This window comes from Ochotona curzoniae, unplaced genomic scaffold (genome assembly GCF_017591425.1).
Source record: "Ochotona curzoniae isolate NIBS_2020 unplaced genomic scaffold, NIBS_Ocur_1.0 contig_3527, whole genome shotgun sequence".
NCBI lineage: Eukaryota > Metazoa > Chordata > Mammalia > Lagomorpha > Ochotonidae > Ochotona > Ochotona curzoniae.
This window is the reverse complement of record NW_024465897.1, coordinates 1,262,941-1,287,215: the sequence shown is the minus strand read 5'-3', so window position 1 is coordinate 1,287,215 and position 24,275 is coordinate 1,262,941. Positions and strand designations below refer to the sequence as shown.

At 43.4% G+C, this 24,275-nt stretch overlaps 1 protein-coding gene across 1 annotated transcript; it reads left to right on the top strand.

The window, feature by feature from the left end:
- Positions 1–14,705: 14,705 nt before the first annotated feature.
- On the top strand, positions 14,706–18,677 carry LOC121157637 (mammaglobin-B-like). The gene is made up of 3 exons (XM_040981964.1): positions 14,706–14,834; positions 16,367–16,554; positions 18,506–18,677. Exons 1-3 carry the CDS (start codon positions 14,780–14,782, stop codon positions 18,542–18,544), a joined length of 282 nt encoding a protein of 93 aa, XP_040837898.1. The 5' UTR covers positions 14,706–14,779; the 3' UTR covers positions 18,545–18,677.
- The last annotated feature ends 5,598 nt before the right edge of the window (positions 18,678–24,275 follow it).

The window sequence follows — 24,275 nt, the reverse complement described above, 5'->3', positions numbered from 1 at the left end:
GACGTTTGGTGACTCGGGTTGACGGCAGCCTCCGCATTTCTCCCCCCCTGCTGGATTCCAGCCTCTGGAATGCGGAGCAGGGGCGGCCGGAAAGCGTGTTTGGGTCTTGTATGGAACTACCACAGTGGTGTTTGTGTTAGGTGGCGAGGGGCCGCGGAAGGCGCCTCGAAGTTCCGCGCTTAGGGGAAACATGCGGCTCGTGCGCAGAGGCTGCAGGCGAGGGTCTGGATCCCGCCCCACTATCCTCCTGGTGATGCACGAAACCACCGACGCACGGGTGATGCGCTGCCGCATCCGAGCGGCTGGCGCCCCGCCGGCAGCAGGCCATCCCATTCCGCAGCGCAGTGGTTCAGGTTGTCAGAGAGCTCAGATTTGGTGAAGTGTAAGCGCTGTGTGTCCCTGACACGCAGGACTCACTCCCATAAGTGAACCTGCTCATTCTCGCCTCCCACCCTCAGTTCTGAGCGTGGGGACCCACAGGAGAGCCCTGAAAACCCCTGCACCAAACTGACACGGTGCGAACCGCCTGTGAATCATTATAACAGGCGCCTGGTCACTCCTTTCTCCGCTAAGGACCTGTGTGGGGGTGAGCACAACGGGAGCAGGGGCTCTGTACACCCACACACCTCGAGTGTGGAATTCACTGCAGCAAGAGCCACGCCTGGACGCCTCCCCACAGTCCCGTGTGTGGGAGAACCGCACCAGTGGGCTCTGAAAAACCCGGCATCCCTAAACGGAGAAGCAGGAGAAAAGCCATAAAACCTTCTAAGCCTGTGATTCCCGGCAGGGGCCCCCCAAAAAAACACCCAGAGAGCGCCTCCATCCCTCCACGCCCCTGGGGTGTCACACCAGTAGAAGAGGGTGCCCAAGTGTGCCCTGGAATCCACTGGGCCCCCAAGGTGGAGCTCTACAGCCCCGGCCCTGGAGGAACGCACAAACGGTGCCTTGAAATAACCGACGCCCGGCAACACCACGCCTGCAGGGCTCCTATCTCTACAGAGAACCACCTGACAGCCCCGGAACACACGGTCCCATTTGCCTCACCAGAAGACACGCAACGCAATGGGAAAAAACACCAGTAAAGAGTTGTGCTCCAGATGAAAGACCAGCACCCACCAAACAAGGGCAAAAGCCATTATCAAATATCGACGATACGAGAGGAAGACAATGGAGTGTTACCAGCAAAGAATTTGATGAAAATAGATAGCTAAAATTTCTCAGAGACGTGGAACACAAAGCTGGAAGACACCAAGAACCGCTTAATCACCGAAAATTCAACAATCAAAACAAACAGGACGCCCAAGATAACAAATTGAAAGCCTCATCACCAAGAATAAATGCGGCAGAGGAAAGGAACTCTGAAAGCAGAAGACACACAAAATGAAATGCCCAGCGAATTCTAACAGCTGGAGACAAACTCAGCAAAACAATAAAATGAGCAAGAGATGGAAGGATAAACCTAGAAAATTGAATATTCGATCATCGGCCTCCCCGAGGAGGTAGAAAGAGAAATCTGGGATGCCAAGCATGCTCGATTGAAATTATACAGGAAAACTTCCAAAACACTTGGAACACGAATCCACCCCGCATTACAGATGGACCAGAGAACTCCCAACAGACATGATCCAAAAGATTCTTCACACCAGACACACGGTGCATCAAGTTTCTCTACTCCAAAGAACAAAGAAGGAGTCCTGAGACAATACGAAGTAGGAAAACGAAATCACATACATTGGGAAAAACCCATCAGAATCACTGCTGACTTCTCCGAAGAGACCCTACAGGAGCAAGGATAGAATGACAAAGATCTCCAAGTCCGTGAAACATAAACAACTGTCAACCAAAAATAATCTACCCATCAAAGACTCATTTGTATATGAAACGAAATCAGATACTTACAATGCAAGAAAAAACTAGAAGAAAAATGTCTACACTAATCCACTCTGCAGAAGTCTCCTTAGAAATGCGCTAGTTCCCGGCAAAAACAGCAAATCACAAACATAGTTGCAAATAAGAGTCTCCATAAGAAAGGCCGCACAAACAAGACAATTACATAGCGACAACACACACACAACACAATCACATGGCAGGAGGCATAATTGCAACCATCGCAATTTAACGCCCTCAACACAAATGTCTAATTCAACACTCATACACAGAGATTAATAGAATGGATCATCAAAACAAGACCCAACCATCTGTTGCCTACAAAAACCATCTAACCAGAAAGATGCAAAGAAACTGAAAGATGAAGATGGAAAAAGGATATTCCACGCCTAATAACAAGAAAAAAAAGCTGGGTGCTATCCAAATGTCAGACGAGATAGATTCATTTCTAACTAGAGCATCAAAGAGACAGGTAAGCCCATTAATTAACGGTGAAAGAATATCCATCAAGAAGCAACACCATCATTAATGTTTATGCACCGAGATCTTAATGCTCCCTGCTACTTACAGTAAAGCTATTACTTACAGCGACTTAAGGACGACAAGACACCCGACACAATTCGATGTAGCGATCTCAACACACCTCTACAACAATGGACCGAGGCTACGAAACAAAACTTCAACAAAGAAACAACAGAGATCACACAAAAATTAAAGAACAACTTGGACTTAGTAGACATATATAAGAACTTTTTATCCAAGGCCACAGGACTAGACCTTCTCTCAGCGGTGCATGGCACTTCTCCAGAATCGACCACATGAGAGGACATAAAAGCGAACTAAACAACTTCCCAACATAGTCTCATACCATGAACCCCTTCAGACACCAGGGGATGAAACTGGGAACCACAACTCAAAACCCCCAGAAAGTATAGGCACTTCTTGGAAACGAACAATATGCTATTAAACGTACAAGGTCCAAAGAAATTAAAAGGAAATCAAAAAAGTGCCATGAAACCATTGACAACTCTGATACAACAGTCCAAAACTTGTGGACAAACCTAACACCGCCAGAAGCATGCTACGAGTAGATTCAACGCAATCGGAGCGCATGTCAAAAGCCCAAAAAGACCTCAAATACAGGAACTAACCTCACAAACACCTCCTGGATCTGGAAAACACAGCAAAGAGTCCCACCGCACTATAGGATACATGAACTCATCAAAAACAAGGAGAGATAAAGCCAAATAGAGAATCAAGCAGCACATACTATACATCATAAATCAACATATCAAAAATTGTTGTTTTGAACAATATCACAAAATAGACACTCCACTGCCAGATTGCCCAAAAAATAAAACAAGAGAAAGTAGAATCAACAGCATTAAAGATGAATTAGCAACATACAACAGACACTGCAATCATTAAAATATAATTCTAGAGAATTACGACAAAGACGTACTCCCGCAAAAATTGAGGACCACCAAAAATAGAAAAGTGCTTGGACTCCCCATTTACAAAACTCAGATCCGATGCAACGGCAGAATGAATAAACCCATAACCAGTAGTGATTGAAACAGTCATCAAAGGATCTCCCAACGAAAAAAAGCCCAGGCCCAACGCTTCACTCGAATTCTACAAAACATTCCGACACAGAACTAACCTCCAATCCTCCTACAAGCTCTTCAAAACATAGAGGAGGAGCCAACCCTCGCCAAATCATTCTATGAAGCCAAACATCTACCTTAATATTCCCCAAAACCGGATAGAAACCATCAAGAAGAATACTACAGACCTATTTCGCATGATGAACATTGATGCTGAAAATTCACACAAACATCCTAGCCAATAGAATCAAAAAATCATCAGACAATCATTTCATCCGGATCAAGTAGGATCCATGCCCTGGAATGCAGGATGGTTCAACATTCGAAATCCATAAAGTTATAAACCATATCCAAAAAACTGCAAAAAGAACCACATAATAAGTTTCAATAAATGCAAAAAAGCGTTCGACAAAATCCAACAACCTCTCATGCTACAAACTCTAGCCAAAGTAGGCATAGATGGGAAAATTCCACAACATAATTAAACAATTTTATGAAAACATATGCCTCAAACTCTGCTCCAGATAGTCAATTACAATATCACATATTGAGCATCCCCCTGTGAGGCACCATACATACACAAGAACCACTTTCAAAGTTCATATACTAAGAGGAAATAGGGTCAAGGACAGCCCATAGAGAGCCATGTGATCTTGCTAATGGTGACATCTCTGATGTGTAGGGGCATCTTGTTTAATTCATTTCCCCTTTCATCTTCCATAATCTCACATTATGTAATAAATCTTATGGTCATCCTGCTCAAGAGCGTTTCTCAGAATTTGGCAGAAGCCTGCACAGAGTCTGGAACTAGTGAAAGTATTAAATTCTTTATCATTCATCACCTCCTGAGCAGTGCTACCAGAAATGCTCGGTGGGTTCTTTCCTCAGCCTAGTATAGAAATAAAAAGCTGGGAATCTGTTGCAGACAGAAAAGTTTATTTGCAAAGGGACCAGGTGAGCAAGGAAGGAAAGGAAGAGGAAAAGCACCTCCGGAGAGAAAACCAGGAGGTGGGGAGCCTCTCGAAAGAGGAGGGAGAGAGAGACACCAAGGGTTTGAGGAAGGGTCTTGGAATTTTAAGCCTTCCTGGACCCCTGTTTGTTGAGTGGGAAACCTACAGGTAAGATGTTCCCCATTGGTGGTCTCTTAATTAGTTAGAAAATGGGTGGGCAATGCTGGTGCCGCCCACTTGAATGTGTGGTCAAGACCTCAGCAGGCCTGGATAGTCTCAAGCAGGTTCATGAAAACTGCTCAGAACTTACATGTTCAATGATCTTTTCAAAATGCAATAGTATGTGAGATAATGGAGACAATTTAGTTTGAATTAACTATTTCCCCATGCACATATACATATAATGTTGTGTAATGATTCCAAAATATGCTAAGATTTGGAAAAAGTAAAACCCATTCAGCTTTAGTTCTGGGGAGATACATAGGCAACTTCATTTAGAATAACACGGCAATTTGAAGAAGATGGGATTAAAAGATCATTTTCCTGCCCACAAACCATATAGATTTGGCACAGAAACTGACTGCAAAAAATCACAAAGCAGATTCTAAAAAGATAAGAATCAGAAAAAAAAATCAAGTTAATAAGGATCAACCATTAAAAATAATTTGTGTGCCTAAAAGATTTTGTTAGTAACATTATCACCGATGTTTTGCCTAATTGCATCCACAGACAACATTATGCAGCATGTATGGCATGCCATGCTCTGTTCTAAGGGTCTGCACATTTTATCTCACTTTGCCACATAACACTTCTTTGATTGTTCCCTTCCCATTTTAAGAATCTACAGAGTGTGACGTTTCCCGGTAGTGTTGCATAACTACCACATGGTGTACTCAGGATCTGGGTGTAGATGATCTGGCTCAATCTTCCCCGGTGACCCCTTCGCTGTGGACAATCCAAGCTGCAGAGCTCACAGTGGTGTGAGGTTACAGACGGGCAGTGTGGCTCTCAGCAGAGGTGCAGCAGCTGAGACTTTCCCATCTCTGATCCTTACAGAAGCCTTGTGATGGCCCACCCCTGGGGTGAGGGAAGGCCTTGTTCTGGCCCTTGTTCTTAAAGACTTCTCTGGACTCAACCCCACCTCCCACATCACCTGAATTCATTCAATTTTAACTTTCATTTACCTACTCAGTCCTTGCTCTGACAGGCTGAGCCAAAGAAATTTTCTGCCATCCCTAAATGTTCCCTGTCCTTCCTTTACTTCCAAATGCCCTATATTCACAGCTATGTACACTTCTCTTTTCATCAGGCCTTGCATTTGCTGTATTAATGTCTATCCTTTAGCATTTTGGAAATTCAAAAGGACACAGGTCTCTTCACAAAATTGAGATAGAAGCAGAGGAAAAATCATTATATAATGTGCAAATGATGTGTGTGTGTGTGTGTGTGTGATAAAAGAGAGAGAGAGAGGGAGAGAGAGAAAGCTGCTACTTGGTTTCTGTCAACTCATATAGGCTCCAGTCTCTCTCATTCAATCATTTAAAAATGATCCAGTAGGTATTTCTCAATATTTATGGACACTATGAGGAACTCTCACTGTTTTTCAATATCAGTACAAACCTCTTGTAATACATAACTCTTTAAAACTGATTTACTTATTTTTACTGGAAATGCAGATTAAATTTATGAATATGAGAGATAGAAATATCTTCCATTCTCTGGTTCACTCCCTAAATGGAGCTGAGCCAATCCAAAGCCAATCCAAAGCTGGGAGCCAGGAGCTTCTTCTGGATCTCCCATGTGGGTGCAGGATCCCAAGACTTTGGACCATCTTCTATTGCTTTCCCAGGCCACAATTTTGGAGCTGAATGGGAAGTGGAACAGTTGGGACATGAACCGATACCCATAGGGGTTCCTGATGCTTGCAAGGTAAGAATTTAGCCATTGAGTCACTGAGCCAGGCCCTAAAATATTTCTATTCAGGTCAGAATAACACAGAGGCAGAATGACACAGAGAGCTATAGAGACTTGTATCTATAGATACACAAAGAGAGAGAGAGAGAGAGAGAGAGAGAGAGAGAGAGAGAGAGAGAGAACGAGCTGGAAAGAGATATCCCAACTGCTATTTCTGCACATGTTCATAATACCAAGCCAGGAATTGAGAACTCCACCCAGATTTGCCAAGTGCAAGGCATAGGCCTACATTTTCACTATCATTTATTGCCTTTCCAGGCACATCAGCAGGAACCTGGATCTGGAGTGCAGAAATAAGCACTCCAGCATGAACTGCTTGTATCTTAAGCAGCAGTTTTACTTGAGAAGACGATTGTTTGCAAGCTTTAACATGAATGGGGGATACTTAGTTCTCATATGATGACATGGTCAGATAAGAAACAAACACTGAGCAACACTGACAGAATTCTAACTCCAGGCATGCCCACATGCCCTCAGCCATTTTTGTGCTTTACTGAGGAAAAGCCTAAAAACTTGAACTTGGACATTTCACAGAAAGCCATGATGTCTCCAAAACCAGAGGCATTTCTATATTTTCCATCCACAGTAGGCAAATTTTCTAGTTACCCATAGACTTGATAACATATTACATTGGACAGACTCAATTGCAAAGACAGACACAAGGTCTATTTTTCAATTTTGCTTGGATATGAAACATGGACACACATTTACAGTGTAAGAGAAATTTAAGAAATGTATGCTATCGAATGCAAAGGCTGACACAGATCAGGGGCTAAGCCAACTGGGTCAGAGTAACCATTGCCACGCACATAATCAAGGAATGGGAATAAGCTTGGTTGGGGAGCTGTGAGAGTACACCCTTGCTGGGTTGGGATTCTCACCGTAAAGTGTACGGTCCAGAGTGGGGGCTGTGTTCTGGTATGGATATGGCTGCAATTTACCTTGGCACAAGTGTGGACTGGGGCTGGGCGCACCAATCCCAACTAGGCGCCAGCACCATCTGGCACTCTGGAGAACCTGGGTAGCTATAGGACAGACTAGGCTAGGTCTCTGCCCCTACCGAGCCCTGTGTGAGCAGTGTCTGGATATGGATAACCTTTGGCTGGGGTGAAACATCCAACAGTAAGAACTGGAATGGATTGAAGGCCAGCAAGGAGGGCTGGCCCATGGAACCACCAATATGCAAAAAACCTGGCATAGGGAGAGGTTCTGAAGGAGGAGCTTGGGAAACACCGCTATCGGAACACAGCCCCCTCAGGTGAGCACAAGAACCATGGTATGGAGCAACCCAGACCAGGCCAGAGGAAGATATCAACCAGCATACATTTGGCATATGTATGGGGCAGACCAGGCTGAACCCATTCACATCAACCCGCTGGTGAATCCAAGCACCAGAAAAGAGTGCAGGTCAGGTCAGGTTCGGTTGCAACACAAACTAGTGCACATTAAGGAATGCCAAAGTGAGGTGAGCAGTACCAGATGTGGTTGCAGTGCCCAAACAGCACACGTGAGAACCGGTGGGGAAGAGGCAAAGCCAGCAGGGAGAATGTGGGATCCCGTGCTAAAAAACCACTCCCACTAGAGAGCATGAGTTAGGATGGGGGCAGACCAGACCAGGCAGGACTACAACACTTGTGGGCCTCATGTGAGCTAGAATGGGGAAGGACCAGGATGGGCTGACAGTTCTGACTGGTGTAAGCAAAAATTAGAGTGGGTGAGTGTTAGTTGGGCTTTGCCACATCATCAGATGGCAGAGGCAGATTGGCACTGGGGACTTAATCTGTCAAGTTAAACTCCAGAACCACCTAGAGAGTGCATAATCTGGGAGTGGGAGTGGCCTAGTAGGGAGATAGTGGGCACCTCCATCTTGGGTTACCACTTCCACTGGAGAACACGAAAACCAGGACAGAGGCAGAGGTAGCTGGAGAAAGACACCTGCCAGTTTGTGCGTAGGCTAGATAGTAGGTTGGTTAGGTTGAACTAGACTTCAATGCCCATTGACATGTACGAGAGCTAAACGGGATGTGGGATAGACTGAACAAGCCTGCAGTACATACTGGCATGCATGGGAACCAGGGTAAGGGGCATGCCTAATGGAGGTTATGGGGAGTCACCCAACTAGGCTGCAGCTCACACTGGTTTGCGTGAGGGCCAAGTATGAAGTGGGTAGTTTGAGCTGGACTAAAACACCTGTTGGTTCATGTAGAAGATGGGGCTGGAAACAGAAATGACCCAGCAATTGCAACCACATGCATGTGCATAAGTTGATTGGGGCAACAGACTATGCCGGACCCTGTACTAGCAAACTCACACAAGAATCAGGTCTGGGATGAAGTTGACTTTGGAGATCCCTCCAACTGAACTGCTGATCTCAGAACCCCAACAATGAAGAGATTGTGTCAGCCAGTGGATTCTGAATAGGTTTCATCACACTTGGAATGGCAAGATTGGCAGCAGTTCAGAACTGTTGAACTACCAAACCTGCTTGAGCAAGACCCTCGGAGGTTGCCCCACCTCAGGGACCTGGGTTGAGTGGGAGGTTAGGTGGGGCTTTACCCTTTGTTTCTTCCCTGACCCAAGATACAGGGGGGAAAATGATGATATTAGTGTGGAAACAATGGTCTTGCCCACTTTCCTGTAGCTCTTGATCCTTTGTACCCTAATCAACTAAGTATGATTATTTTTAAAAATGCAAATTGCAAAAACTTGAGAAAAAAAAGAAATGTATGCTGTCTTGTATGCAGGAAGGACACAAATAGAAATCATTGAAAGCCATCTTTTTGTGGCTAGACTTGAGTGGCACCTGCCGGCAGGTGTGTGGCCTGGGTAGTGGGGTTTGTTGGGATGAACTGGGCTTCAGTATCTATTGACATGTATTAGAGCTGAACAGGATGGGGGACAGGCTGGACCAGTCTGCTGTACATACTGGCAAGCACTGGAACCAGGCAAGGGGTGGGCCTGGTGGGGGATACTCCAAGTCACTCTGACTACATTGCAGCTCCCACTGTTTTTGCGTGAAGGCCAAGTGTGTGGTGGGCAGGATTGGGAGGGTTCCAACACTCACTGATTTTCATAGAAGACAGAGTTGGAGACAGAACTGACCCAGCAATTGCAACTGCCAGTGTGCAACAAATTGTGCCAGACCCTGTATTGGCAAGCACACACAACAGTCAGGTCTGGGATCAGCTCAGATGAAGTTTTGTAGCTATCCCCTCAACTGAATCACTGGACTCAGAACCCAACCATAGAGAGAAATGAAGGTTCCATGGTCTGACTTTGAGTGCATATGTATCAGAGCTGGGCCTCTTCAGTGGCTTAGACAGAGCAGTGGACAGTATATCCAAGTGTACATGGAATATGGTAGCACATTAGAGCCTGCAGAGGACACCTGATATCACAATAGACGATGGAGGACAGAACAAATTGATCAACTACCCCAACTACATGTTGGCAGTAAATATCTGGGCAAATGGAAACTCTAAGATGAACTGTCAACCAATGGATTCTGGAAAGATTTTATCGTGCTTGGAGTGGCAAGATCGGCAGTAATTCAGAACTGTGGAACTATCAAAACCTCTTGAGCAAGGCCCATGGAGCTTGCCCCACATCAGGGACTCTGGGATGGCGCTGGATGGCTGTCCTCCATCCCAGGGTACAGAGGCATTTGGGAGCCTGGGTATGGCTTCTCCCCTTGTCTCCTTGCTTCTCCCAGAAGCAAGAAGAAGAAGAAGGAAAAAAGAGAGAGTGTAGAAACAATGGTCTCTTGGGCCCGGTGGCAACATGGCCTAGCAGCTAAAGTCCTCGCCTTGAACGCGCCCGGGATCCCATATAGACGCCAGTTCTAATCCCGGCAGCTCCACTTCCCATCCAGCTCCCTGCTTGTGGCCTGGGAAAGCAGTTGAGAATGGCCCAAAGCTTTGGGACCCTGCACCCATGTGGGATACCCGGAAGAAGTTCCTGGATCCTGGCTTTGGACCGGCATAGCATCGGCCGTTGCGCTCACTTGGGGAGTGAATCATCGGACGGAAGATCTTCCTTTCTGTCTCTCTTCCTCTCTGTATATCTGACTTTCCAATAAATAAAGAAATCTTTAAAAAAAAAAAAAAGAAAGAAAGAAAGAAACAATGGTCTCACCTAATTTTCTGTAGCCCTTAACCCTTTGCACCCTATTCATCTATGTAAAAATCATCAAAAATAAACATTAAAGCAAGTAATGCCATCTTTAAAGATAATTTTGAAGTGCATTGACAAATGCATAATCGTTGCAAAATATGTTCTGAAAAGAGTTAATAGAGAAATATTACTTGAAAATTACTTTCAAAGCGAAAAGTATCGGGCTTTTATGGCATAACTTCTCTTCACAATGAATCCAGGTTCATGTGCAAAGTCTGAGAGAGGACTGTTCTGAACAACCTAATTTTCACTTGTGTCGTAAAACACAAGGCCCTAAAGTTCCTGAATCTCATTAGTCTATCTCCTCAGAATTAATTTGTGGAGGGAAAGGCTGAGTCACCAACACAAGGATTGTAAGACAGATGACCCCTGTAAAAGTAGATTTGATGATCCCTGTAAAGCATTTTTTTTTCATCCTGGGATGTGTTAGTATTTGAATCAACAGAGAAACATAAACAAAGGCTGTCCAAGAAAAAGCATGGAAGTTATAAAAATAAACACTTTATTGGAGATACCCTATACCAACCAGTGGGTATTTTCAAATAAATTAGACATGCAAGTTCAGAAATAACTTAGGCAGATCGCAAATAAATTCTGCCTTTCATCCCTTTACGCAAATCTTCAACTGAGTTAGGATTTAACGAAGCTATCCGTGGCTAGTGGTGTGAAGATGTCCTCACAAGCATGCCACACGTCTCCATCCTTCCCCAAGGTGTGATCACCGCACAAGACAACTTACGTTCCATTCCTGTGACGTCACAAATATCCAAACATCAAGAAATCATTTGTAAATATTTATATTCCTAACACTCATATGAACTTTTAAAACATCTAAGACTTGTTTGCTTTCTTCTTTCTAGCTAATTTACTTTATCCCTAATCAAACTTGGCTGTCATTTGTATCCCAGGTGGCTGTCCTTTCCCTCTCCTGACCACATGTGGCCACTTGTCTCAGCTTCCTTGACGTTGGCAAGTGTTCTTCATGCTCTGGCTTCTATGTTGGTTCTTGCCTTTGCCCAGAACATTCTGCACAGGTTCCTCCCTGGGTAGAGCTTTGCCTGCATCCAAGGACACCTTGACTGCAGCACCTGCTCCTGCAGGACTCCTCACCTGAGACTCCCCATCCTCAGTCAGTAACTGCATTCAGCTTTGGGATCATTTTGCTGTTATTGCAGAATTTTGATACGTTTTCTCTCCCATTAGAAGACAAGCTCCAGAACAGATCATATTTGTTGCTACGTGTTCTTACACCAAACCTGTGGCGCACAACGACACAGCTCCTTGTACAAGAAACCCCGTGGCTAACGCTAATGTTAAATGATATATGATTCGATGATGCATCGATGAATGATGCATGAACAATACTCCATTCCAGAGTATTTCATAGCAGATTTAGCCACAGCATCAATCAACTCTACTACGACACTCTATTTTTCATATGTATATCTACATTTATATATTTACCAAAAAAAAAGTAACTCAAAGACACCTCATGAGTAGACATTGATCCCAGTATCCAAAATGACATCTGCCTGAGTATAAACCACATCACCGTTCACTGTTCAATAGTTCCTGCCCTGAGGAATCAGTTACTCTACTGATTCACAGTATCCTCTGAGGGAGTGAAAATCACAAGAAAGGAAATAAACATTTTCAAATTCAGAGATATAGAGCAGTGACGTTCTAAAGCTCAATTAACATAGTGGGAGTCATTGTAAAAAACTTTTTTTAAAAAACCATAATGATGTCAAGGTATTAGTAAACAGAAATCCCCCTTTTAAAATTCACAGTATACGTGTGAAAGAAGATGGCTCCCAGAGAAATACAGAATTTTCCCTAGCTCCATTCTGTCTGCACAGAACACTGACATACAGTCTTACACCGAGGAAGAAGGAAAAGAATAAAATTAGTAAGAGGGAGGGAGAGAAGTACGCTTATCTTCTTAGAATTGTGTCTATGACATATGTAAAATGTGTTTCCTTGATACTAATGAAACTTGTACAAAAAGACTAAGAGGAACAGCAAGAAAGCAAGGAAACAAGAAGTTAGAGGAATGCAGTATTAAGAGGAATGTATTAAGAGACAAGCTTCTGTTACTAGTTCTGAGCACTGCAGAAGTAATTTCACTGTAGACTCCAACCGCTTTAAGACCGCTAACTGTTGCTTTCCCGGCAGGCTGAATGAAGGCCCGTGCTAACAACAAAGCAGAACTAGTCAGAGCAAATCCTCTCCTCACAACTTCCCCTTATGATTCTTCTCATCTAAGGATCAGAGGCCTTCAAACCTGGGGGGATACAGGCAGCAGGACTGGTTTGGTATTGAGTTAGAAAAACAAACTACTGGCATCCTGGAGAACAGATTTAAGTAAATAGCTAGTGAACAGAACAGATGCTCATATGGGTATGAGGATTAAGCATTTAAGTGTACCTATCAGATAAACATAAGTTGTGTAAAGTTCATACTTCTGTAAAAAAGTCAAGAAGAATGAATCATTTCCTGGCAACTGACCTTGGCTGTGTCCTCTAATCTGGCTACAGCCCCAAGACATTAGGTGGACATTAGGTGGGGAAATCATAAAATAATGATCACTACTGAAAAAGGATACCTAAGATCACCCAAGTTATGCCTGGGGAGGGGGTCTCTTTATACATCCTCTATTCACCTGCCTGGTTCTTCAAAGCCTCCAAAACCTTAACTAGGAAATAACTGTCGTGGTGTCAAGAGCTTGGATGAAGCCTGATGCTTTGTTTTAGAGTATTTGCCATCTTTGTTACTTAACTAAGGCTTTGTTTAATTGAGTTAAGGTACTATTCTGCCATAAATCAAGGTAGGTTGCCAACCATGTAATCATTAAAGTCTTTAAAATGAATTAATTTGCCCTCCTCAAATCAACTACAGAGTTATTTATTGGCAATTTTTGCATCACTATTGTAGAAAGACAAGAACAGCAAGATTTGTATCCTGAGGTGTTTGAAACAAGTTAGAAAGGCCAGTGGTCAGGGTCTTGGAGCTGTCAGGAGAGACTAACTCAGAAACAGTCAGGTCCTGGGCATGAGTACAGAGACATGAAGACGTAAGAGACAGCACAGAGATAGCGTACGCTTGACTTCAGATACAACTGGAACTGAAAAAGGTGTTTTGCTGCACAGTGAAATAGATGCCAGAGAAAGAAAATCCGCAGGATTTCTAGGTATCAAGTAGAAAAACCATGCATCTTTCAGAAGATTGAAGATTGTAGATGGACTTCACATAGCACAACAGTCAGTCTTTCCACAAAGATCCACCCAAATGAAAAGGTAGCTCCCTGGTAGTCCCAGTCACTATGCATAAGCATTGAAAGCACTTTGTGGGTTCAGAACACTGGACTCCATACCCTGACTCTGCTGCTCCCTCACTATCTCCCAGGAAAGCACGATTATCTGTCTGCGGCGTGAGGATAGAGGACAGGTCCAGCTCACAGGGCATCCTGAGTATACCTGACCTGAGTCAGGACCGTCAGGTGTATGTTTACTGGTCTCCTGATCTATCTCATGTCTCCTTTCATCCTGAAAGGTGCTCCAGGTTGAGGAATAAATACATGGTCATGCTACTTATGCTAGTATTGAGGAGCAGATTGAAATAGGGCCACTATGAATTCTAACCTGTAGTGCTATATAAATGTGTTTTCATCTTTGAACACTTACAACATATGTTCATGAAATTAAAATAGCAACAGCAGCTTGGCATTATTACAATGCTCCCAGCTGTTTCATTTCAGGAGCACCAGACATACTGGCCACAAAACTGTTTCCATACCGAAGAAGGGGAACAAGAGAAAGCCAACAAAGATGAGGATGAAAGAGAAAATGATAATAGTGAGAGAAGGGGAGAAAAGTAAACACTTGAATAACAAATGTATAACCATAGTCCCAACAACACAACTGTTTCGTTACAACAATCACAAGGTCATGAGTTCAAATTCACTGCCTCCTATGCTCTGCAAACAGAGGCTACTGGCTGAGTTCCAAGTGAGGAGACTGGTGTTTCCCAATCTAATCCCAGATCAAATTTGTAACTCCTCCCCTTCTTTCTGGGACAGGTGAGGTGGCTCCCTGGGGAATAAATACAGCAGTTCTCCATGATCCCTTCCAGAGTGAATTCCTTCAACTCAGCCACTTACGAGTGAAGAACCAGCAACAGCTGCTCAACATGAAGCTGGTCATTGTCCTCATGCTGGCTGCCCTCCCCCTTTACTGCTATGCAGGTGAGTTACGGGCAGGGAGGGCCACCCTGGGAACAGCCATTGGTACTTAAACCCTTGAGAGTAACATCCTGATTCCTTTATCCCCATACATGATAGCCACGGTATAAAGGGCCAGGTATAACAGACCTAAGATTCGCCACTAGTTCCAGGGACCAGCTATGCTTCCCATGGTCCTTGCCTCTGCCCTGGAGCTGTATGTTGTGTCTCACTGCCATTCCTGTGCCTCACAGAAAACAAGGATGAATCTGGGGAGTGGATGTTAGAATGAAACGCTTAGGGCAGAAAGAAAGTGCTTGGCTGAATGGTACTATAACATTGTGATGTGGTTCACTTTACCTACTTTGGCACTCTGCAAATATACTTCACTGCAAGAGAAGGTCCAGGCCACTGGATGATCCAGTGTCCCACACAGATGGTGCACAACAGTGGAAACCTGAAAAGGGTCATCATCACAATCATGTAAATAAACTATACCAGGGTCCATGAAGTGATAGAATCAAAATGATGACATTATACCTTCCTTACAGTGCAAGCCACAGCAGGGAATTTCCTGAATACTATGTTTGCATATAAATACCAAAGCTAATGTAGCTCTGGAATACTGTTAGATTTGACGCATTTATTGTCCTCAAAAATCTTGCAGTTGTTCTCTATTATAATGCTGACATGGTGTGTTACTAAGTGTTGTGTTTTAATAATGAAGTGGTTTTCATGACTTTCCACCTGGTAGTAGTTGCATTGGCAGCAGTTACCCAAAGCAAGGGTTGTTTTAGCTCATGGTTTTGGATATCCACAACCTATGATTCATAAACCATTTCGTTTTGGTGTTGGATGAGGATGACAGAATAATGATTCAGGGCTGCACGGTGAGTTTTGAAGGAGACAGACAGACTGTGACCACAGTTTCTTCCATGTCCATGTATCTTTCTTACCTTTAAAAATCTATCCATTTGAAAGACAGAATTACACGGGCAAAGACATCTTCCATTGCCAGTTCACTGTTCAAATGGCTATAACATCCTAGCCAGTTCCAGTCCAAACAGCAGTAACTCCAAATAAATTTTACATGTGATTGGAGGAGCCTGCGTACTAGGGCTATGCTGTATTTTCCCAGGGACACAAGCAGGAACTGTGTGAGAAGTTGAACAGGATGAACTTGAATCAAAGCTTGTGCAGAATACTGCTGTCAGAAATGGCAGGCTCCTAGTCTTCCCTCTGTAAAATCTTCCATCATCTGATCTTCCGGGGAAGGGGTGGAGCTTCACCATGCCATCCTATTCCAATTAGTCACTTCACAAAGGCATTACCCAAACACCACCAGCGTGGGGCAGCGGGAGATGTGTAGGACAAGAATTTTCAGGTACAGTAGAAGGCCAGTACTTGGGCTTCCCAACCTACAACTAAGAATATTGGACTCCATAACATTTTTAACTCATTTCTCCATGATTGTTAGGAAGATGGATATAGGGCTAGGATTCCCAGATGGCTCCCACCTCAGGCTCTGTGTCCTTTTCCTCATATTTACTCCCCAGGTTCTGGCTGCCAGCTTCTGGAGGACGCAGTAGAACACACCATCGATCCAGAAGTGTCTGTGGATGAATACACAGAGTATCTTGACCCGTACATCCACTCGGATGCAACCAAAGAGGCCGTGGAAGAGTTCAAACAGTGCTTCCTCAGCCAGAGCAATGAGACCCTGGCCAACGTTAGAGTCATGGTGGTAATGTTGATTTATTCATGTTGATCCGGAAGGAGCAGGCTCTAAATCCATCAGCAGTAATCATTGATATATAGATAGATCATAGATCATTGATATATATATAGATATATATATTGATATATAGATAGATACGGATATAGATATAGGTAGGTGTATACAGATATATCAATTTCATTAGTTTTGTCCCCAGGATGATTTTCCAACTCACTTCATGAATCTATAATGCATGATAATTTTAAAACTCCAGTGACATAGAAGAAGATTTTAGAAATCTTTTTCCTACCCATCTCCCAAGTCCATGTACACAAGAACTCCGCTGCATACAGAGGTATGATAAACGCGCAGCACACACACTCACGGAAGCACACATGCATTTTCTTAAAAGAGACGAAGTAGACACTCATTTTAGGAGCAACCACCAAAGAGCTTCCACTGTCAAAAATGGTGTGGTGGAAGGAGTTTTTAATTTTTTTTTTTTTTGAATCCAGAAAATAACATTTGTGTCAATTCTCACACAAAGAATGCAAGCAATTCACCAGAAACTTCTTGAGGGAACAAATGCCAGTTGTAACTCAGAAATCATGAATCCAGCATGGGTACCAGAATTGGTAGCAAACCTCAACAGATGCAAGTTTGTGTTCTTTGAGGATTTTTTCAGTATTAGTTCCATAGCCCACCACTCCACCAAACACAGCCCAGGTTAGAAAACTGAGATGTATACCTATCAACATATTGAGAAAAGTAAACATCACTGGTACTTTAGGATGGTTGGGCCATTTCATCATCAAAAACACACTTGGAGTTATTAAGATGCCACTTAAGGGCTGCCCACAGCCCAAACTCGAGTGAGTTTAAATCTTGACTATGCTTTTGATTTGAGCACTTCGATTTGCACCCTGCAACATAGGAAGGGATGAAATCAAGTGCTTGGGTCCCTTTTGCCTACATGTGGGCACAAGATCAAGAACATGTCTCCTGGCGTCAGCCTATGCCCTCCTTGGCTAACCTGGGCACTCAGGGAATGAACCCCCAGATGTAAAATCTGCCTCAGTCAACCTCCCTTTCTGTGTGTCTACTTTTGAAATGAAATGAAAATAATTAAAAATCTTAAAATGTGCATAAGGCTGAACAGGGTCAGCAACGCTGGGTTGATAGAGTTCCATAATGGGGAGCCTGATAGGATGCCTAGCGACTCCATACTTCACCGTCCTGCCTGCACGTGGGGGCAGCAGCTGATGGCTCACATAAAGGGGCTCCTGACACTCATATGGAGATGCAGATGAAGTTGCTACCTCCCAACTTTAGCTAGGCCTGCACTCCTTGCTGGGATCTCATGGGGGTGTTGAAACCAGAAACGGACTATTTCTCTTCTTTTTTCTAACCTTCTCTGTCACGCTCCCTTTCAAATAAACAAATAAGTATTTTTAAAACACTCAGAACAACACAAGAAGTGACATTTTGATGGAGTGATTTTTACTGCACTGCTGAAATATATGTTACAGAGTTCACATTTTCAATCGATTCCACTCTAAGGCCAAATAGGAATTCAGCAACATCATACTTTGTTATTTGAGTTCAGATTGAAATTTTTCTGTGATGAAGAGTAGTATTAGAAACAGTTCAAATAAATAGGCTGTCAGAAAATAGTAAGAAAGCATCTGCGTGGCCTACATTACTTCAGTGAACAATAATTTTGGAGAGGACAGAACACTACTTAAATCTCTAGTAGCAGAAAGTTCTCAGAGTCCCAGCCTCTACTGGGCATCTGTCAGTGTCTCCTGGACAGATTTTAAAAAGGGGGAGCGGGGGAATGATTCTTCGGGGCCAATTATTTTTTTCTGTAGCTTGTCTGGGAAAAGTGTGAGAAAAGTACAGGAAGTCTTGATTCCAATATTCGGTTGTTGAAGAGAGCACTGAGAGGCTAGGTTATGTGTCTGCTTTTGTTTTGCAGCAAGCAATATACGACAGCGTCTACTGTGCCCCTTTCTAACTGTCACAAGACCATCGGCCCCAGACTGTAATCGACCACAACTTCCTTTTTTAATTTTCACTTTGATTAGTAATTTGCAAGACAATTGTTGAAGCCTGAAGTACAGTCAATTTCAATAAAATCATTGCAAAAAGCTCAAGTTCTGTTTTATTCCACCATAGAATTAGAAGGTATCAGAGGCCTGGTTTATTACTTGCTTGTGTGTGCAGACGCAAACAACGTGTTTAAAAAAAACTCCAATGGTATGGGATTGTAGTTCAATCACTCTCTGATGAGGATTTTCTCCTTTTCCATGGATCAAATTATCTTTTTTCTGGAAAATCATGAGCTGTTTTTTATTGGGAGATTGGCACATTCCTTATTGAGGAACAAATATCTATGTCTAGAAGCACAGGTCGTTACCTTCTATCTCAGCTTGGTCACTAGATCCTATCAGAATCATACTTGCCCGAAGATTTCAAGACCCAGCCAAGCCTTGTGTACTCAGTCAACTAGGCACTGCGGGGACACTGCTCCCTTCCCTTGCTTGAGTGAAGCTGGGAGCTAGACTGTCTTTCCAGACCTGTGGGGTCACACTGGGCTCACATCTCTTGGACAAGTGTGTCCAGATAGGCCCTGCTTATTTTCAAATAGTTGCATTAATGTTCTCCTGGATACACAGGTCCCTCTACTAGTTTCTCTCTGCTATTTTGGATCCTTTGTGTAATTATGAGGGAAAGAAGCTTCCAGAGTTTCCTGCTATGCCTCTTTACTGACTACTAATCTTAACTTCTCTAAATAAACTAAATTATTAACCTCAGTTAACTGTCCATAGCAAACATTAAAAAAAAAATCAAGCCAGTTGATGAGGTCAGTGGGGACAGGTACTTCAATTTTTCTAAATTGAAATCTCCAAAAGTGAAGAAATACATATTATTTTATAGCAAGAATGAAGTCATATGCATTGAAAGTCAGTGTTTGTGAGGGAGAGAGAGAGAGAGAGATTGCATTTGCTGGTTTACTCCGAAATGGCTACAATGGCTGGAGCTGGGCCAGTCTATGCTAGAATTTCAGAAATCCATCTGGGTCTCCCATATTCATGCAAGGGTCTAAGCATTCGGGCACATTAGCAGGGAATTGGATCAGCAATGAAGCTGCTGGAACTCATATTGTAGTTCGTTTGGGAGTGCACAAGCGGAGGGCTAGAGTGATACACCACAATGCTGGCCCTCAGCACTACGTCCAGGCACCTGCGTGATAAGGTGATGATGGAAGGAAATCTCTAGTCAAACTGGATGAGTCTGCAACAGAAACACTACTGGTCAGCTGTCATTAAGGCAATGGGTACCCAATGAATGTGCACTCCTGTAGCTAAAGTATGGTTCCCAGTTCCCTTTATTTCCTCATGTGATCTGCCTGTTACAGGCTTATACCTTAAGATCTGCATTGACACATAAAAGAAGACAAAATAAAGCGGTACAGACTAAAGGGAAACAAAATAGTGGGCTAGAGTAAGGACACACTTAGACAGAATGAGTATCATTACAAGGGTGAAGCAGAGAGGATGTGGTTCCCCAGGAAAGAAGAAAGAACAGACTGACATCAGAGGGACACCTGGAGAGCCGTGAACAGAGGGCGGCAGTGGAATGGCACAGGTGACTATAAGTGAATAACCAGGTACTGAACACAATCAGTAAAACTGAGCTGTACACCAACGGGCAACATGGCTTAGAAACTAGAGCTAAGGACAGGAATCTAACCAGAATAGCAATGATCAAGAGCAAAAGAAGAGGAAGAGAAGCAACAAATGTAACTGAAGAAGATGTCAAAGAAATTGTGGATAACAAATTTTTATTATTATTTTATTTTGATTGTCTTCACATAGTTGATTAGGGTACAAAGGGTCAAGGGTTACAGGAAAGTGGGCAAGACCATTGCTTCCACATTCTCTCTCTCTTTCTCTTTATCTCTCTCTCTCTCCCTCTCTCTCTTTTCTGTATCAGGGGTAAGTGGCAAAATAAAGCAAGAAGCCCCAACCAGCCTTCCACCCAGGGGATAAAGAATTTAAAAGACTTGTTACAAAGCTTCTTACAAGTGACTAGAAACACATACAAGAGTTCAAAGAATTTAAGGATTATGTCACACCGAAAATAGCAACATTGAAACAAAATCAAGCCCAACTGTTAGAAATGAAGGACACAATGCAACAAATTAAAAATTCAGTGGACCAGCTGATCAGGGACATGGACTGTGCCGGGCCCTGTACTTGCTAGCACATACAAGAATCTGGTTTGAGAACACCTCAGACAAAGTTTCTTTGGAGATCTCCCCAATCGAAATGCTGAACTCAGAACCCTAACCAAGAACAGAGAGAAGACAGAACAGCTCAACCAACCATCTCAGCTATATCTTGGCAGCGAAATACGGGGCAAACAGAGACTCTATGTTGAACTATGTCAATCAGTAGATTCTTCAAAGACCTCATCGTGCTTGGAGTGGCAAGATTGGCAGCGATTCATAACTGGTGAACTATCAAAACCACTTGAGCAAGAACCTCAGAGCATGCCCTACATCCGGGACCTGGGGAGGGTGGGAAATTGGGTGGGACTTCCCCTTAATACCCCCCTTTAAACATGAAGGAAATAATATGGAAAAAATAATAGTCTTACCCACTTTCCTACAACCCTTGAACCTTTTTACCCTAATTAACTATGTAAAGATTGCCAAAACTATATTTTAAAAAATTAAAATTAAAAAAATCAGTGGAAAGCCTCAATAATGAGTGAGGCAGAAGAAAGAATCTCAGAATTGCAAGACATTTTAAAAAGCTTAAAGTGGAACTGAGTCAAGCTAAGGAAAGTATCCAAGATTAAGATACTCTATCAAAAGCCCAAATATAAGAATTGTTGAAGTTCCAGAAGGCACAGAGAAAGAGAAGCTGGGTTTAAAAATGAAATAATAAGGGAAAATTTCCTAATCTAGAGAAAAAATGGGAAACAACATATAGGAGGGGCACAGAACTCCAGATAGGTCAACCAAAAGTGATTTTTACTACAATACATGAAAATCAAGCTCTCTTCAGTTGAACACAGGAAAAGATTTTTAAATATGCACATGAAAAAATCAATTACCATATGCTGGAATCCCAATCTGACTCACTGTTGACCTCCCCAAGGAAGCTCTTCGGGTCAGAAGAGAATGGGATGACATATTCCAGTTCTAAAAGGAAAAACATGTCAGCCCTGAATCACTTACCTAGCAAAGCTTTCCTTTGTCTTTGAAAATGAAAGAAAATTCTTCCCCAGTGAAGCTCAAATGATGCTTAAAGATGTTCTCTTGACGGAGAAAAGGAATAGCACCCACTAAAACCAAAGGAAGATGTGGGGAATATCACAATAAAATAACAAAAGACTACATCAAATAATGAATAGTCCTTTGCAAAAATGACAGGACCAGATTACTACCTACCAACATTGCTTAAACTCATCAAACAAACATCATAAATTAATGGAATGGATCAAAAAAAGAAAACCTGTTGGAGTCCGGGCTAAAGCCCCCGGGTGTCAGGGTGTGAGCTAGTCAACCCCCAGAGAACGACAAAGAGTCTCGCTGGCAATGCAAACAGCAAACAGCAGTTTATTGCGCCAGCATGCTGGGGCCAGACCGCACTTGGGGCACACAGGCCAGCCAAGCCGGGTGGTTGGACCTCGAACAGCCCAAGCCAGAAGCTTATATAGGCCCTTTTGGGCTGGGAAATACATCAAAAGTAACAACCTTAAACATGTTATTTTTATGGCCTTCTGGCAGAGGCAGCCTGTTCTGTTCCCATACCCATTATCTGTATGGCTCACCCCATTCTTACACTCTTATTTTCCTCCTGTTCCTGGGACCGGAGAAGAATTGTGCCCTTGCCTTCCTGTACTTGGGTTCACAAAGTTGCAGGACAGCAAAGAACAGATTTATCACTAAAGCAGAATCCTCTCAAAGTCCAGGCGCCTCCTGGCCTGGCAAAGTAGCAGTTTTTCAGCGCAAAGGAATCTCACACTGCCCAACAATAACATTTTACCCTAACATTTTACTCTAACAAACCCATTTATTTGTTGCTTGCAGGAGACACCTCTCCCCAGCAAAGATATGTGGAAACTAAAATTAAAAATGAAAAAAGATATTCCAGGCTAATGGATAGGAAAAATGAGCTGGTATAGCCATTTTCTTATATCAGATAATATAGTCTTTGATATGAAAAATATTAAAAGCAGTGAAGAGTGATTAAAGGGTCCATTCAGCAAGAACAGAATACCTTCTTAGCTTCTTAGAATGTTTCATTTTTAATCTATACTTTTCTTTGTTTATTCTATCTGGCTTTTCTTTGCTAGTTTGGCTAAAAGTTTGCTTTATTCATCTTTTTTTAAAGAGCTTTTTTAAAAACAGCCATTTAAGAGGAGTCAAGATGGCTGACGGGGTTATACCAATGTGACTGAGGGTTGTCCCAACAAGCTGCACATCAACACGTGACGAAGACCCTGCAACATCGAGGGATGGGGGACACGAGACATGGAGGAAATGACCACAAGACAGGAGTCTGATCAAGTGGCATTTTTTATTTTCTCCAGCCAGCTGATATACTCAGTCAGGGGGGATGTTGGGAGGGGAAGATAGGGCAGGCAGGCAATTAGGGGCAGCCAAATGTTAGTGCAGTCAGGATTCCAGGCACCGCAGGTGAAGGGCGTTAGACAGGATAAAGCAGGATGTTGGCAGGGTGAAAGGTTGTAACGACCAGGGATGCAGAGTTCCAGGGAGAGTTGTTATGGTAACCAAGTCTCCTGGTCAGGGGATGGGTCTTAACTATTCCCTGTGGCTAGTCTTTAGGGAGTAGCTATGTTCGGGGGGGGGGGGGAACCAATTATATGTTTAACTTTAATACGTATTCCTGGTCATGAGAGCTGTTTAGGTTTTGTATGTAGCTTCATGGGCCTCTGCCTGTATGTATGGCTTCCCACAGAGGGTCCTAAAAGTTAGGGACGGGAGCAGTCTGAAGTGAGCCTGAAAGGAAAAGAACTGCAGGGAACACTGTGGGAAATCCCGCAGTGTCGCCAGGACAGAGAAAGATGGCACACAGCAGTAAAACAGATGTGAAAGACTGGGATCAGCAACCTGAGAAGGACAAGGAGGGTGCCCCGGGCCGTGGAGACTGGAGCAAAATCTGGCAAGTGAAATTCAGGGAGCAAACCTTGGTGAGTCGCTAACACAGGGAGGTGCCTGCTCTTAGCAGGAGGAGAGGGGCAGGTGGATCTGGGCAGAGAGGCCAGAGAGGGCAACTAGGCACAGAAACAGCCTGGGTGATACTGGGAACTGGAACTCCCCAGCACCGGGCAGCGCCAATCCCAGGACCACGAGAACCCCACAGAAGGGAGACCCAAAAGCTATGATAAAGATCACCCTGTTTTAAACGGCCCACAAGATCGCAGCCTGAAGAAGTAGGGAGAGGGGAACCAAGGTGCCACAAAGAAGAAAAAAAAAAATTCTAGGTAGGTATGAGAGACCCAGATGAACTTCCAGGCTCCTGGCTTTGGATCGGTGCATCTCCAGCCATTACAGTCACTTGGGGAGTGAATCAGACATAAGATCTTCCTCCCTGTCTCTCCTCCTTTCTGTGTATCTGACTTTGCAACAAAAATAAATAAATCTTAAAAAAAAAAAAAAAAAAAAAAAAAAAAAATTCTAGGTCAGCAAGACGTCAGGTCAACCACTA